Genomic DNA, 16,748 nt, shown 5'->3' with positions numbered 1-16,748 from the left:
AGAACCACTCCATGCCACGCTGTTTAATGGCGATCTTCCTGTTGAGGGACCTAATTCTGGAAATACGCTGTATGTCAGGGGTGGGCAACTTTGGTCACAGCAAGGGCCACATTCGTTTAATTCTCACTGCTAGAGGGCCAAATTGTAGTATACAAAAACGATTAAAATCAATTATGTCTCAAATTTAACTCAACATATACTAGTGATGAAATATAACTATGGACATCTTTCTGGTTTTCATGATTTTATGGCAGATTTGTCATGTTTTCTTCACGTTTCCAATTAATTGACATGAAAAAATTGACCTGAGGTTCACGTTGAGGGTTGATGGGGGGCCGCCAGTTTCCCACCCCTACTGTATGTAGAAAAGTCGTAGTGGAATGCAACTCCAACATCTGGTCAGATCTGGTTGCACAGTGATAACAGAGAGCACTTTAGGGTTTAGGCGCATGTAGTTACAGGTTGAAAGGTTCGTATAGTGCTTGTTGGTTAGGGGTTAGGGTTAGGATAGAGCGTTATTTGTCCTATATACCAAGAAAAGCTAGTGAGTAGCATAAATGGTTTTCATCTATCCATGACATTTTCTCATGCACAGTTGATTGATTATGGCATTATAAGAAAGGTCCAGGGTTTAGTAGGGTTAGGTATTAGGTCCATGAATAGCAGAAAAACATTTCATGCCTATCTGTGTTGAAATCTCTAGCCTGTGACAAAAGTGATCAGCTCAATGTCTCCTGTCTTTTTTTGTCCTTCAGGGATCTCCGTCAGCATCTCCACCTTTAGCCTCGTGGCCATTGCCATCGAGAGATACAGTGCCATATGCAACCCGCTGAAGTCCCGGGCGTGGCAGACGAGATCCCACGCCTACCGTGTCATCGCTGCCACATGGGTGGTGTCGTTGCTCATCATGGTGCCCTATCCGGTGTTTAGTGCCCTGAAGACGTTCCCCAAAGCGAATGGCACTGTGGGCCACATGTGTCGTCTTGATTGGCCCAGCCAGCAAGCTGAGCAGACCTGGTAGGTATCCCTTCATGGAAGGTTTCTTTCCTTCATCAATCAATCGTCTGATCTGGTTTTCATGACAGGAAGAATACCATCCATCTTGCCAGCATGACATGTTTTTTACAGTGACCCCTGTCAGCTATGACAAATGCCATACCGACCAGAAAACTTTGTAAATCTGACACGTGCATGACATTCAATTGATTGATATGCCTTCAATTCCCCAACACAAAGGTATAAAAGATAAACAGACTAAGGTTTGTGAATTGAATGCAGTCGACTTGTCGTTGGTTCAAAATGTTTATACGTCCTGATTTGCATTCAGGGACGTTTATAATTATCATTTCATGATGAGGGGAAAACTTTGCTATGCAAGTTGTGCAATCAGACTTCTTTCTAATTATTACTCACTGTTTGAACATTGATTACATTTTGCAAATGGGCGAGGCCAAGGATGAGATTGAGTATGACAGGGGCCAAAATGTAACGACTCAACAACAGGGTCTCAGCATTTCCAAAACTGGAAGTCTTGTGAACTGATTTGCAGTGGTCGTAACCTTCCAAACTGATGAAGTGGTCATAGGTGGCCAAAGCTGACTGGTGAATGTGGGGATCGGTATGGTCAGTTCATTAGAACATTACCTGGTCAGGGTGCCCATGTTGACCCCTGTCCGCCTGCCAAAAGATCCTACAATGGGCAGGTGACCATTAGAAATGGACCACGGAGCAATGGACGAAGGGGGCCTGGTGGACAAGAAGACCTGGAATAGCTTGCAAGTGAAAGTTAAGTTCTGGCAGAACTGGGCATTTCCTCTATGTCTTCATAGGAAGTTGTAGGAGAGGGGTAAAAAAGTAGCTAATGATAGAGAGAAGTCTTCTCACCGTCTTGTCATTTCTGTTGAACCTTTGGGCCGAAACCATATAGGTGGTTACAGAGGCAATGTCTGGAAAAATAATGAAATCATTAAAACCGGAGACAGGTTTAAAAGGTGCCCAGGCAGCTCTTGTTGAGGCATTATTACAGACAGTTTGAAATGGGATATAGCGGGGCAGGGTTCGTACCAAACTTCAGAACTGGGACTACATAATTAGATACAGGTTCTTGATAATGTGTGTGCCCTTTGTGTTGGCGCTTCTCAAGGATGCATTGCACCATTTTTGCCATCGTTTTCAATTAAAATGATAGTTTCTCTGCTCCTGACTACACGCTGAAAGATGAAAGAGTGGAGCTTACAAAAGGTCAAGAACGATTGCCGCGGCGGTCTAGAGCACTTGATGTTAGGAAAGTTATCCATCCATCTTCTTGCTCTCTGAGGACCAATAAGTGCCAGTTTGTTGTTAGGAAGCAACCAAAGCAGATGTATAAGCTACTGTATGTTAGGGCATCATGGGATACAAAACGCAGGTATTTTTCTGTAAACAACTTTGGATCCTGCAGTGATAGCGCAATTAAAATAAATAGGAAGCTGAACATGACAAAACCTTGTACATTTCCTCGACTTGACAGCCTTTTGTGGTTAACACTGTGAAGAATTCCCTTTTCTCTGACTGTCTATCAAACTGTAAAGCTTCTCTGGGAAAGACGAGGCGGTGGGAGAGCAGTTAATTAGTCTGCTCAGCGAGGGGGGGAGGAGGGAAAGATCGGGGCTCAAATGTCAAAAGTCCTCGTGTCATGAAGTGTGAGCTCCTTTTAAGTTTTAATTCCCCAGTTACGGCCATCTTGAAGATTGCACCAGGGTGAAGGGTTAAAACATCTTTTTTTTTCATCTCCCGGGGACTAAAGGAAAACGGGAACCTTTTCTGCAGCTAATGAAGCGGTGCTTAGACTTATTGAAGCAGATGATGGGGAAGACAAGAAAGAGCCATAATGGACCATTTTTTGTGAAGTGAAAGAAAGATTTAGTTGTTGATTTTTAGAATAATTCTCAGTGAAATTGACTCCTCCACAGGAAGCTTGTTATATATGTTCTCAAGCATAGATTTAAGTAGACTTAAATTTGGGTTATGAACATTCAAACCATGTTTACATTTTTGGACATTAATATTTAATTCTGTCCTACGTTATACATCCTACAGTTGTAGGAACGCTTTTTCTACAAATGGCCCACAATAAAGAGTTTCATCAGAAAAGATACAAATTAGGAAACTCAGCCTAAATCCAAGCTGAAGTCATAAAATGTGTAGTATCCTATAAAATTGTTTTATGATGTTAATAGAAGACAATTACACAATTTAAATCTAAGGCTGCACATATCTGCTTCAAGTGTAAAGGGAAGTCAATGTAGAGCCTCAGAGGCAAACCAGTAATGGTAACACTCGCTGCTCATCATTAAGTTCATTGCTGTTTGGGCAAAGTTAATATTAAGGGAACTCTGGATTATTATACTCCCGTTTCACACTTACAGAGAGGAAAAAAAAAAACACCTTCAAACATAAAAAGGAGAGAGAGCAAAAAGTGATTTCCGACTCTATCCACTGTCCTATCTCTCCATTTAAAGGCACAAAATTCTAAAAAAAATAAATAAATGATGACAATCCTTCTTGTAGTTCATACTGTATACTGTAGTCTCGACATACTGGGATCGCCATTACCACCATGCTCATAAACAAAAATGTCTTGGATGGGCTGTTCAAGTGCCATGACTGAATCAGGCTGAGGTGACACCTAGTCGACAGCTAGCAGCATCCACGCCCCCCAATAAAGCATAACTGTAAGTAGTGTACTGTAGTTAAAACTTTGTTCAGTTGTGATAAATATCTATTAAGACCAGGCTGTAAAAGTGGAGAGTTGGGACCCATGGGGTCTAATGGGGAGTGACTCACTTTAGATCCAGGCTCAAGTGGTATTTAGGGAACTCCTTTTTTTCTTTTTTTTGGTCTTAATTTTTCCTTTGCTTTAGTTCCATCCCCAGGGGGCTTCGCATAAAACACAAACAAGAGGAAGTTAATTTTCAGAAACGTGCAACAAGTGCCTCTCATTTCCTCGGGTGAATAAAGTGTTTCCTGCTTGGTAATCATGAAGCATTCAGGTGATGTTTGAACAGTCAAAAGAGCTAGCAACGTCTGAATATTCATGATATTGAATTTTTCTTCTTTTTTTTTTATCGCGTCCTTCTGCCTCTGCCGACCCCCCCCCAGAGACAAAACAAGCGCAGATATCTACCAGCACTCCCCAAGTGTTCCCGCGCTCTGATGTTCGCTTCCTGACAGCTTTTTGTTCAACACATTTTCCAGCGTATCAAACGGCCGGCCGATGAGAGGCTTCGACTGAACCCTTTATTTATAAAAAAGAAGTGAAAGGAGAGCGCAGCCGTGCGGCGTTCAGAGGATTACCCAGGAAGACATTAGAATATCAGAGAGTGAATGAAACCCTGACCTCTTCCTAGCCGCCGTCGCTTTCATGTGACTGATGTTCCTCTGGGGGACGTCGGTGGTTAAAGAGGGCGTTCTCTGATTGGATGTCGTGCACATTGTAAAGATTTATTACAATCAAAGTGACATCTGCATTTTTTTTTTTTTAAATCTTATTTATTCATGGATTTCTCTTTCTAGTTTCCTTTTCCACAGTAATTGCCTGTAACCTTCTTTCTGTATTCTCTTTTTAGTTTATTTCACTTAAAGTTTCATCCGTTTTAATGCTCCGCGTCTACACTTTACAGTCCCAAGTGGTTCTACATTCATCCTACTTTAAAAACAGATTCAAAGTTACAGTGTTCAAAGTCTTAAAGAGACTATATGCAAAGTGCTTTTCTGCAGTCTGACTCAGATTCCAAGAGTCCCAGAGCACTTTGAATTTTGTACACTGTTCAAACATCTTCCTTACAATGTTTTATTCATTTCTTTTTTTCATTTTTTTTTTTGCACTTTATTCATTTTGCTACTTTCTTCTTGGAGGTGTCATCACTCCAGGCACTCCGGCAAGCAGGAGCCATTATCGTTGTTCTTTTCTTTGCGAGGTAAATGGATCTTTTTATGATAAAAAAAAAAAAGAGCCGAGTACACAGCCTTAGGGAGTGGAAAATGTCTCACAATTGTCATATTTAACCATATTTACTTGTCCAGATGTAATTTCATTTTCTGGAGAAAAAAAAAATGCAATTATGTGTGTTGGGTAACGTATAGCCCTGAGCGCTGTCTGGTATGTTGTGCAAGGAGTTGTTTCTAGTTGTTTCCATATGTTCATGTGATGTGTAAATATGCACTATACCTGTGTAAACCATCAATATGTCAACACAGAGCTTTAACAAGGTCATGTTGACAACCTTATAGGTTAAAAGGATGGATGCTACCCAGCGTACTGGTCTAACTGGTCCTACTGGCTCACAGCACTCTGTAAACTGTGAAGATTCAATTCTTCTTTATGTTTGGAGCTGTGTGGAAATATCCATACAACAATATATCATCATGGTCCTGACTCGTGACTGATCGGGATTCAACACGGATATGCAATTTAAAACAAATAATTGTCTTAATAATGATACTGTAGATTTGCCTCAGGCTCACCAGGTCACTTCTTCAGGACCCTTCAGGGTGGCGCTTATGACATGAATGACGCTAAACGTGAAGAGATGTTAATTGGCCAAAGAGAAATAAGAAGGTGGGATAATTGACCACCATTATGGTATTCTTAAAAATAAGTATAAGTATGACAGTTTTTTGACTTTCTTTATCTAGAGTCCGACCGATTTATTGGCCAGCCGATATTATCAGCCGATATTAGCATATCCAATGACCATATGCATCGATAGCGGGCGAATTGCGCCGATATTACTAGATTGATTCACCAGTCAACATCATTTCATGTGATCATTGTATTACACTACACTCTTTAACCAGCAGAGGGCGCTATATGGATTACAACAAGCATGATCACCCTCCAGAGTGTCAAGCAGTGATGCACGTGCATGCACAGTTACTTTCCAGTTTAGTGACCATCCTGTCTACTTCATACTGCGTATGTTTTCCGTAAGTGTTTGATAACGGCATTTGAGGGATCAACACATCAAATCTGTCCATTTATTTCTACAGAACAAACATAGGTCTAAGAAAGATTTACACCAATATATTGGTATCCGATAATATTTCTTCCTAATATCGATATCGGCCCCAAAAAATCCATATCGGTCAGGCCCTCGTTTTATCATAGTTCAGCTTCAAATGTCCAACAAGACAAATGGGCTCAGGTTGAGCAACATTTATGTTTATGTAGTAGAGCAATAGATTATTCTTTTTGCCAAACCATGAACTTTCCTTAAATGTGACCATTTGAAGATTGACTTGACCGAGCACTTTTAAAAACCAAATCGAATTCCCATCTGAACATTGGAACACTCTACCCTTCCAGCAGTGTTAATATATGGATTTAAAGGACTTGAACCTCTTTATAAAGGTTGACAATTTATGAATATGTAGAACACCCACAGCGCTCTATTAGACGTTTGGTTGGGCCACCATGAGACAGGAATATTGAAGTGCAGCCTGCAGTGAAATCTACACGCAGAGGTGTAAACTTTCAGAAAATAAGCTAACTCTCAGCAGTGATAATACTCGTGGATATAACCGAACATTGCATCAGCATCACACTGCCAGTTGTAAATTAGCCAGCAGGGAGAAGCTGTAGAGCTTGCGATGCTTCAGCAACTTTGACTGGGCACCATGAGGGTAAAGAAGCTTCAAGCATCCGCAGGCCTCAAGAGCAATTTATTTAATCTGCAGCTACAGAATCTGACTCTTTGGGCCGGTCCTGAGAGCTGATAGCTCTGATTTTGTTCTGTGTGTGTGTGAGAGCTGTTTTTGATCCCCCCCCCCCCTCTCTTTTTCCATTCTGGCTGTTTTTCAGGTATATGCTGCTTCTGTTCACCTTGTTCTTCGTCCCGGGAGTGGTGATGATTATAGCCTACGGTCTGATCTCCAGGGAGCTCTACCGAGGCATGCAGTTCGAGTTTGGCCACAACAAAGAGACCACTGGTGAGCTCCATCATGAATTCATTCATTCAAAAAAACGCTTCTTGTTATTGCTCAAACCGGAGCAAGTCTGTTTTTACTTCTGTAGGCCTGAATGTGAACCTACAGTGAATCACATGAAGAAGAAAGGAAAGGGCATTATTCATTAAAAAGAAAAACAGAATGTGATTTTTAGAGCTTTGTAGGTAGTCTCTAAAAGATGCAGATGACTCTTCCGAGGTAAAACCAGCAAAATTAATAATGCAACAAGTTTGCAAATTGAAATTAGTTTGTTTTGCCTTGAGCAGTCCATGACATATTTCCTCGCTCCCCACAGGGTCTGCACCTGTTACATCCACAAATAGTCTTTCTCTCAGCTTGTTTTCAGGCCCGTTTTGGAGTTTCTCCATAAAACCTGTATCTAATGTTTGTTTTGGGGTTTTTTTTCAAAGAAGATTCTGAAAAGTGTGACTGAAAAGAGTGCATTCAGGTGAATTCTAACTGCTGTCGTCGTAGCTGTGTGCATGCGGTGCACCAGTTTCCATGGAGTCCATGGTCTTATGAGTGATTCATAAAGGGTCGCGACGATCTGAAATAACCTTCAGAAGCAGCGGTAGATATATAAACACGGTGTTATTTCTTCAGCATGTAGCAAGAGATCTTTTAGTCATACAAAATGTATTTTCATGTTTCATGTTTATTATGATCCCGCGCTCTACCGTTTCTAACCATCGCCTACAGACGTATCTGACTTTTTCCTATTATCACCCCTGCTACCTAGTTTCCCCCCCAAGGCATCAATATGCATCACATTGTGTCAGTGTGATCTTTAAAACAGGCTTACCCCCCCATACACTGCACATTATAAGATCTGCTCTGTGCTGTAACGTAATTGTCTGAAGCACAACTGAGGGTTTAAAGGTCACATATTTTGCCAAATGCACTTTACCATGTTTTTCTAACACTAATATGTGTCCCCTAGCCGGATTTAAAAAAAAACCCAATTATGAGAAAAGTCCATCCTCTCTGTCTTTTGCCTGCTCCACTTTTCAGAAAATGTGTGCTCAAACAGGCCGTTTGGAGATTTTCCCTTCATGACATCACAAAGGGCAGTAACCCCTCCCCCAGGTGGGTGACACTCCCACAGCTAGGTGTTTGTTCTGCCCTCTGAGTCAGGCCGGTTGTTTTCAAGCAGAGATATAAAAGGCTTGTTTTGGGATTTTTGGATTCAAAGGGTGAAATGGATCACTAATTTAATCAACAATCCCAGCTTCTTTAAATCTGAACTTTGTGACGGTCCACAGGTCAGAAGAACGGCGTCGCAAAGCCTCTCACGGGGTCCAACGACGACGACGACGGCTGCTACATCCAGGTGTCTAAAAAGCCCTCCTCTGCCGTGGAGCTCCCCACCCTCTCCGCCGCGGCCGCCGCCAACCAAGCCAAGACCGAGCGCGCCCGCAGCAACACCTCCGAGGCCAAGCTGCAGGCCAAGCGCCGCGTCATCCGCATGCTGATGGTGATCGTGGCGCTCTTCTTCGTCTGCTGGATGCCGCTGTACACCGCCAACACCTGGAAGGCCTTTGACCTGAGGTCGGCGTCCAAAGCGCTCTCAGGAGCGCCCATCTCCTTCATCCACCTGCTGTCCTACACCTCGGCGTGCGTCAACCCCATCATCTACTGCTTCATGAACATGCGCTTCCGCAAGGCCCTGCTCTCCACCTTCGCCTGCTGCTGCCGCAACCGGCTCTGCCGCCGGTGCTGGTGGTGCGGGAGGAGGAGGGAGGCGGGGGATGACGGCACCACCGCCGTCTCCATGGCGACATCCATGGCCACCTCCATGTCCAAGTTCAGCTACACCACGGTGAGCACCACCGGCACCTGCTGAGCCTGGAGGGGAAACCGCGGCAGTCACATCAGACTCCCCTGCACCATCTGTTTGACCGACTTCCCCCCCCGCCCTCATTGAGGAAGCCTTTTATTTTTTCAAATTGTATTTTATTGATGAAGCCTTTACACAAGGTCTCCTTCAGCTATGTGTGCATGGCTGCAGAATGTGAGGTGGAGAAAACACCGTTTCAGTTTGGTGAAGCTCATCCCCCCATCCTCCTCTCTCTCTCTCTCTTTTATTGGCAGCATCCGCTTTGTTGCATCCTGAGAAAGAACATCAAGTGCCTGTGCTCTGTGTGTGGCTTTGTGTGTTCTGGTAGTTCGTTCACTGGCTGATGGACATTTTAGTGACAAAAACTACGTTGTAAATACTTTGTGCCAAAGGTAAATTATGAGACATACTGTCAACCAATGAGGACGTTAGCTCAGTATGGATTTCATCCTTTTTTTATTTAATGTTGTTTCATGTTCATTCATTCAGGGCATCTCTCTCTCTCTCTTTTTTTCAGAATCATTCTCCTGAATAACTTGCACATTGTCGACTCCCAAATTCTGAAAAAGCTGAATGCCAAGTAGTCAGCGTGTTTACACCAAAAAAATATATCAAAGGGAACAGAGTGAGTCCAGTTTTTATTTTTTAATCTGGACAAACTCTGACTTTATGTTTTGGTCTTATTGACTAATGTTTCATCACTTCTTATTTTTAAAGCAGCAGCCATCCAAACACTGAAATGTATATGTTTGTCAGTGTCTTGGCGTTAAATGGATGTTTTTTGTTTCCCGCCCCTCTTGCAGTAACGCTTAGTGAACCAAGCTGATTGGGCAGCGGCATGTTTACACAAACAGATAACAACTCGGGGAAAAAGTGCTTCAGTCGAACTCACCTTTTCTCTGTGCTGTCTTTAATGTACTCACTCTGCCTTCTGCTTCAGCGCCGCCAATTACTTTGAGAAGACCCCCGTTTTTTTTCCCTAAATTGCTCCTCCGACGCACCACATCTGAGATCTTCAATTCTTCAACCCTAATGGTAACAACAAACTTTTTTTTAAATTACATCTTTCATGCTAATAACTCGAGCTCAAGTGTGCTACAGATATTCAATTTAAAAAGAAAAGCTAGACATCCTGGATGTTGATGAGAAGATTGATACCACGCTCTATGCTAATTATGAATTAGGAGAGAATTAGCTTAGCTTAGTTTAAGCCTGGCTCACACTGCAGGATAATCGGGCCGATTTGAGCTCCGATTCCTCCTTCCCGACAATCGCAGGGTCGCTCCCAACTCCCGGCTGCTCGGACCCGATTATCTGCTCAGATTATCTTGTAGTGTGAGTTGTACAAACATCCAATCTTAAGGCCTCGATTTATTTCAAACTTGTTTGATATTTATCGGGTTGTACACGGTGAGCTGACATGCCACCTCGACTTTTATACAATTGGGGGGAAAATCGCACAGTGTGAGCCAGGCTTTAGGTTAACTTAGCTTAGCTTAGAGTGAAAACGCAGGGGGAGACCGCTAGCTCGACTCTTTCTACTTTGATGCATTTTTTAAGGATTGTGTTCTTAAATGTTTCAAGACATTCCTACTGGACATGAAAAGAAAACACTGTGTGACATGTTAAATCTTCTTACTGTCTTTCTGTCCGCGATCTGGTCGATAAGGTTTTTACCACTCTCATGGAGTTCCGTTAAAAATGAAGCTAGACTTCGGCAGGGTTTACATAGCCAACCAAAAAGCTACAAATTGTTTGAACGATGTTGTAATTTATGGATATGTTGGTTAACATTTTGTCTCTATATATTTCTACAACAACTAAGAATGTTTCTGCTCCCCCACCCCAAATAATTCACATTAAACAGCTGAACACTGGATGGATACAGAAAGTAAACACTGCGATTGTGACGGCCTCCTGAGCACTTCTGCTTGAGATGTTAGACTTCTGTCCTACATATTGGTACGTTGCCATTTCCTATCGCTTTCATGTTCCCTACTCTTTTTCATGTTCTCCCGTCTCCCAGCAGTGCCTGTCCCCTCAGCCCCCCCCCCCCACACACACACACACACACACACATACACACATCAACCACCCTCCTTTGTATTGTTTTTCAATGCAGGCGTATGAATACATGAATGACAATGGCGTGTGTGGGTGACAGCTGAGATTTGTGACAAGCGCTGACCGAAAAGCGATGGCAGAGAGTTTGGCTTGCAGACAATTGGCACACAAAAATCCCTCGTATAAACTCAACGTCCGGTCGCCTCTGCTTGGTCATTCCGGCAGCCGACGATGAGTGATTTCCATATCCAGTGAGAATGTATTTATTTCTGTGCACCTTTCACCTCCTGCGTAATTTATATTCATCCAAGTCCCTTTTTAAAACTTGCAGAAAGTCAGGTGGATTATTTATTAAAATGCAAACTGTATATGATTTAGTAATAAGCAGATCTTAGTCAGGATAATGAATGTAAGACTCTTAATCCAGGGTTGCTTCTGTTTCCCCAGGCTAAATAAATCTCATCTGCATTTTAAAAGAACCAAACTTTTGGCTAAGTTTGCTTCCTTAAAAAAAGCAAAAAAAAACAAAAACAGCCTGTCAGGCGTTCTTCAAACTGCTTGTGAAAATGTACTGCTTTTATTGAATCGTATGTGTTTGGCTGTTTCACCTAGCAGGTGTGCATATGAATTATTTAGACAAGGAAAAACAACCAGTGTTTGAGCGGCTACTTCCTGATTCCCTTTAACTTTAACGGAGTAAACAAGGAGTACTTAGCCGACTTAAAGTTCAACTTATTTCCAGAATGTCCGTTAAGGAAAACAAGTCAGACCACGCTCCCCTGAGCAGCTTTTGATGGTGGACAAAGAATGTGTTATCAGTCTTCTCATTGTTGCATGAGTACAAAACTATAATCCACTCGTCAGTAACTTAGAATGTCTCCCAAAAAAAATAAACGTTTTTACCACGACTTGGGATGTTTTCCGTCTCCAAAAGAAACGAGGTAAAATCCCCCTCCAGGGGTGAGAAATCTAACTCTTACCCTTTCCCCAGAAATAATGCCTGATGCAAATTGAAACTGAAATGAGACAGAAGCCGAGGACCGTACGCATAGTCGCTTTCTCCCTTATCTCCCCTCCCCCTCCTCCTCCTCCCCCCCCCTCAACAAGAATCCCATTAGGCGCTTCAGGCTGCAGACAAGGAGGAAAAAAACCCAAAAAACAGCAAACCTCATTTGCCTCTTTAGCTCCGTGCACAACACCGAGGAGCACAGCTTGATCAACTTGGGGGGGGGGGGGACATGAAAGAAGTGACAGCACAAATCGGAAAAACTGCAACGTCACCGTTTGTCACCGTGTCAACAGGATAGTAACCTCCTCATAATCCTGATGATTCATTTGTGCTCCAAAAGACCCAGGCCATGATTAAATCACTCCACTCCTGCTCATTCAGTAGTTAAATAATGTGTTCTTCAAGCTGCTCGTTATGATTTTTGGAGCTTAATATGACGATTTTGAGTATTTCCCTTTTAATTGAAGGACTACACAGCCCGAGGAAACTCCTAACCTTCCATTCATTTAATCCTTAAAAAATGCTACAAACAAAAAGCTGCTTTTCTGAGCGGCTGAAATTGTGAGCGCCGGCAGCAGACGCTGACAATAAGCACCCGAGGAAAAAGTGGTTTCTCAATTATTTCTAATGGCCTCCTGGAGGAGTAGCTGTGAGTAAAATGTGCCTCCGCTGAATTTGTTTTAATTTTGTTTTTCTGCAGAATAATTAATAATTGCAATGAGAGGGATTTTTGTAGCTTCGCCTCAGGCGCAGGAAGAAATATTCCGGCCTACAGGTTTCTGCTCCTGAGTGGTACCAAGAAACATATTTAATGGGAGCCGTCCATGGATATGTGTTTATTTGTTCATTTCTTTTTCTTTACTCAGCCTTACAGAATATGTCCTTGTAAAGAGGAAAAATGTGTCTCTATGTGTTTTTGTTTCTTCTTCTTGGCTCGAGCAGATAAAGTTGTTCTTTTTAAGACGGCTTTAGAGGGAAGCATCTTACTGGCCGACCCCACTACATGCGAGAAGAGAGTAGGGCAACGGATTATGGGGCGCTTGGCGAGCAAGGGGAAGGCGAGAAAGGAGTGGGACAAAAGTTGAACAAAATGCGATGCGAGCTGCGCGACCCGCTATTTTGATTGGGTTTGAATTCTCCCGTGATTGACCGGAAAGGCCGTTTTCCCCAAAGAATTCAAACCTAGAAACAACATGGCGGCTTTTTCCCCTAATGTAAAAAAAACAACAACTTTTTATACGTAATAAAATTACAAATAATTGGGTTTTTAAGCGATGCACTGAAATGTCATTCTGAAAGCATTTGGTGCGAGAAATGTGCAATGTAGTTTCTGAATCTTGACTCATTCGGCCTAAAGAAAACGTGTGTCCGACCTTGGTGGTGCACGCTCTGCTGTGATTGACAGCTGCTTGTAGTTCACGGCCACAAGCAGCTGGGAGATTAGGCAACAAAGCGAGGTGGAATGTTTGTGACTTCATATGCAGTGGGGCCGCGCAGTCGAGTGTAAACATGTACGTCAAGTTAAAGTCTCAGAAGTAAAACTTGTTGAGGAACGCTGAGGCGACGAGCTAGCAGAGATAGCCGTGTGTGTTTGTGCGTCTATATGCAGTAAACGTTTACTAAAGCAGTCTGCTCAGTTCTTTCTACCACATCTGGTGCCTGCTCGTGCTACATTGTAATACTTACTGTGTCAAATGTCTGTTGCTCTCATGTCTGGGAGAAGTTCAATGTAAGGTTATCGATGTTTGTGATGTTTTGCTTTAACTGTATCTCCAGTACGACCTAATTCTGATGATGTTTTTCATGGTTTGGTACATGGTAACTGGTTTACAGATTGGGTATTTATCATGCAAAATGTCTATTATTTAACCAAAAAAAAAAATAACGGGGAAAACATGGTTATGTCTTTATGTTGTGTGTATAATTACTCCAATAAAACGTTTTTCTGGTCAAAAATCGAGAGACTAAATCTGCCTCTGAGTTAAGTTCTTCCATGCTGATTTTTGAAACACTTCTGTCATCTCAAGCAGAGAAAAAAAAACGGACTGTAAATGAGGATTCAGCTCGGAAACATGAAAGAGGGAAGATGAATAATAAAGTAGCAGCAAACAATGGCCAGCTTCCCCCTGCAAAATACATTCTGGCATGAATCGAAGTTCTCGAGGGATGAAAAGCCCAGACGAGGTTTCAAACTCACATTTCATGCACTCGGGATAAGGAAGAGGCTGAATGCGCAGGGTTTCACTGCCATAGCAACGCTCCCAAACTGTGACTTTTAATCTCTCGTCTCGGACCAGAACACTGAGAAAATACTTCTCAAGTCGTCCTTCAGAGACGAGGATCCTGCCCTGTGACAAAAAAAAAAAAAAATGGTTTTGTTTTTTCTCCTCAGTCTAAAAGCACACAGGCAAGTATGCACCATAAACTAGAAATGAATGATTCCCTGTGTTCCATGTAGTAACTGATATCATAAGATTAGGCTCAGAGGCGCTGCGTGTCAACAGGCAAGGCGGGCAACTGCTTGGGGCCCCAGGCCAGTAGGGGGCCCCCAATGGCTGACAAACTTTAAAACCAGAGCATTTCCTCAAATAGTTTAAAATTTAGCAAACGACAGTAGAAAAATCTGCAAAAGGGGGGACCCCATCTGACAGCACTCACTGTCACTGCCCTTGCTAAGCGTCACATTATTCCTGGAAAAAACAAAATTTGAATGAAGAGGAGTTATCCATCTTGTGGTGGCAAAAGAAAGAGGAAAAGTCATTGGAAGCCCCCCCCCCCCCCCCCGCCATGAACCTTTGCCCAGCACCCCAACAGACCCTAGACTCGCCCCTGATTAGGCGGAGGGTTCCCTCAAAGATGTATGAAAGCTGTATTCGTTGGATTCATTGTCAAGGCATGTAGGACTTGGAAGGAAATTGTGAATATTTTATGCTGAAAATGATCAAAAAACTGAAATGTAATGGTAAACTCCTGACTTCCAAACAAATGTTTATTGGCAACGCAAGTTAGACAGTGTGCGGGTGTTTGTCATTAAGTAAGGAAATAGTTGCTCATACACATCGAGGAGCGACTGTACATTAGCATTCAGAGTTGTTTCTCTGGCCTGGCTGCTTGTAACACCTGCAACAGATGTTATGAATGCTCTCTAGGCCAGAGAAGTGCAAATTATCTGATTTGTAGTCCTTTGGAACGCCTGCTTTGTTTCCCCCAAGCAATGGTACACTGACGCCGTATCCTAATGCGTTTCAAAATCGATGGAATTCCGCCTTTCCACGACTGTACGCGCTTGTTAAATTATTTGTACTTCCAGCCAACAATGTGTTCCCCCCCTGTCCCTTGGCCCTTCAAGTGCTGACACATACTGTGTCCTGTGTGCCATTAGCACACTATTTGTCATGGCTGCCTTACCATGCCACAGGGTTCAGTAATGGATGTCAGTAAGTGGAGCGTCTGGTAAATGGTCTTCTCTCTTGTTGCGCCTCGCTCCCAGCCTCCAACCACCCCGACATGGACAGGACATTTATCTTCTTTGCACCCTTCTGTCAGGTATAGCCTAACCCCATCCTGGGGCATTTCCTCTATGATGCTTGATGTTCCTCTTCCATCTTCCTATGTTGATTTGCTATACAAAACAGTAGGAATACTGTCTTTTTTATCTATGTTGGCTGGAACCAAATGAAAATACAACAACATGGTCCCTGTATCTAAAGAGCCTGAAGGACTGTATAACATTTCCACAAAATTTCTCCCTTTGTATAATCATTCCATTTGTAGCTGGTACCTTGTATTCAGTGCATCATTGAAGTAATGTTTCCAACACCGCGAGCTAGGGCTACAGTATGTAGCTGGTTTTTTGCTCAACACATAGAGCGATGTTATAAAGGAAGCCAGTCGGAGCCATAAAGCCTTCAAGACATGAATTATTCTGCTTTTCTTCTTCTGTGCAATTCCAGTACGAGCCAAACCATGGCGCACCGATGACTAGTGGTATCAAACTAGTGTTCCTGTGAGGCTCATTCAGATATAATAAGAGCTTTTCAATGTACCTTTAGAGTTTTATGGATCCAAAAGGCGAAGGGGGCTTTTTGAAAGGTCATCTTTCAAAGGCAGAGAGAAAGGGAAAGGGGAGACTTTTGGGTGGAGAAACATTCAACCCTGGTTGGCTTAAAATATCCACCACAAAAATCCCACATCTTTTTTTTTTTTTTGGTGTCCTACAAAATGTGCTAAAAATTGGCGCTGTTAGTGACAAATCTCTCAATGAGTTCTGAACTCTACAACATTGTACAGAAGTCACATATTAACTCTTAAGGTTTAAGACTGCAAGCAATCCTACTTTAAAACATCATTTTGCAGTTTGGAACCATTTCCCAACGCTGAATGTAGCAGATCACATTTGATTGACAGCTCCCTGGCTCCGTACAAATAACAAAGCCTGTGATAATCCACTGCGACTTAAAATGTTTGAGTCGCCGGAGACAGAATATGAGGAGGTAGCAGAAGCTCTGCCATCTGAAAGTGTTCTCGTCAATGTTGGGTTTACACAACACTATTATATCCAGAGGTGATTCCAGAGTCTGTTGGGGCCCCTAGGCAAAAATCCAATTGGGTGCCATCCAACCAGCGTTCATCCCCGTCATGTCTGCCAGTGTACTGAAACTTCCTTGTTTCTTTTTTCTCTCCTATAGACGGATATCCTCTTAATTTTCCATGGTTGACTTTCACTTACAAACTTTGGTTTTTACAGCAATGATGCATGAAATGCTTAGCAAGGCAACAAGAGTGAGTGCTGTCAGGTCAGCCTTCTATGGAAGTTTTTTTCGCCCTTACTATAATTGCAAAATTTGCATA

The 16,748-nt window shown here is 42.7% G+C and overlaps 1 protein-coding gene across 2 annotated transcripts in view; it reads left to right on the top strand.

The window, feature by feature from the left end:
• LOC109984135 (cholecystokinin receptor-like) overlaps positions 1–13,866 on the top strand; it is a 35,513-nt gene extending 21,647 nt beyond the window's left edge. Inside the window, exons 3-6 of one of the 2 annotated variants that reach the window (XR_010665543.1) lie at positions 756–1,017; positions 6,842–6,969; positions 8,250–9,216; positions 9,342–13,866. Coding sequence is in view for 1 of the 2 variants with exons in the window: in XM_065952045.1 (XP_065808117.1) it covers positions 756–1,017; positions 6,842–6,969; positions 8,250–8,830 (971 nt within the window). In the remaining variant the exon portion in view is untranslated. Of the gene's footprint in view, positions 1–755; positions 1,018–6,841; positions 6,970–8,249 lie in introns of both variants that reach the window. The other variant, XM_065952045.1, reaches the window with a different exon arrangement.
• Positions 13,867–16,748: the final 2,882 nt, after the last annotated feature.

This window comes from Labrus bergylta, chromosome 24, assembly GCF_963930695.1.
Source record: "Labrus bergylta chromosome 24, fLabBer1.1, whole genome shotgun sequence".
Classification (NCBI taxonomy): Eukaryota; Metazoa; Chordata; class Actinopteri; order Labriformes; family Labridae; genus Labrus; species Labrus bergylta.
The sequence above is the reverse complement of the archived record's forward strand: the minus strand, read 5'-3'. Positions and strand labels throughout refer to the sequence as shown.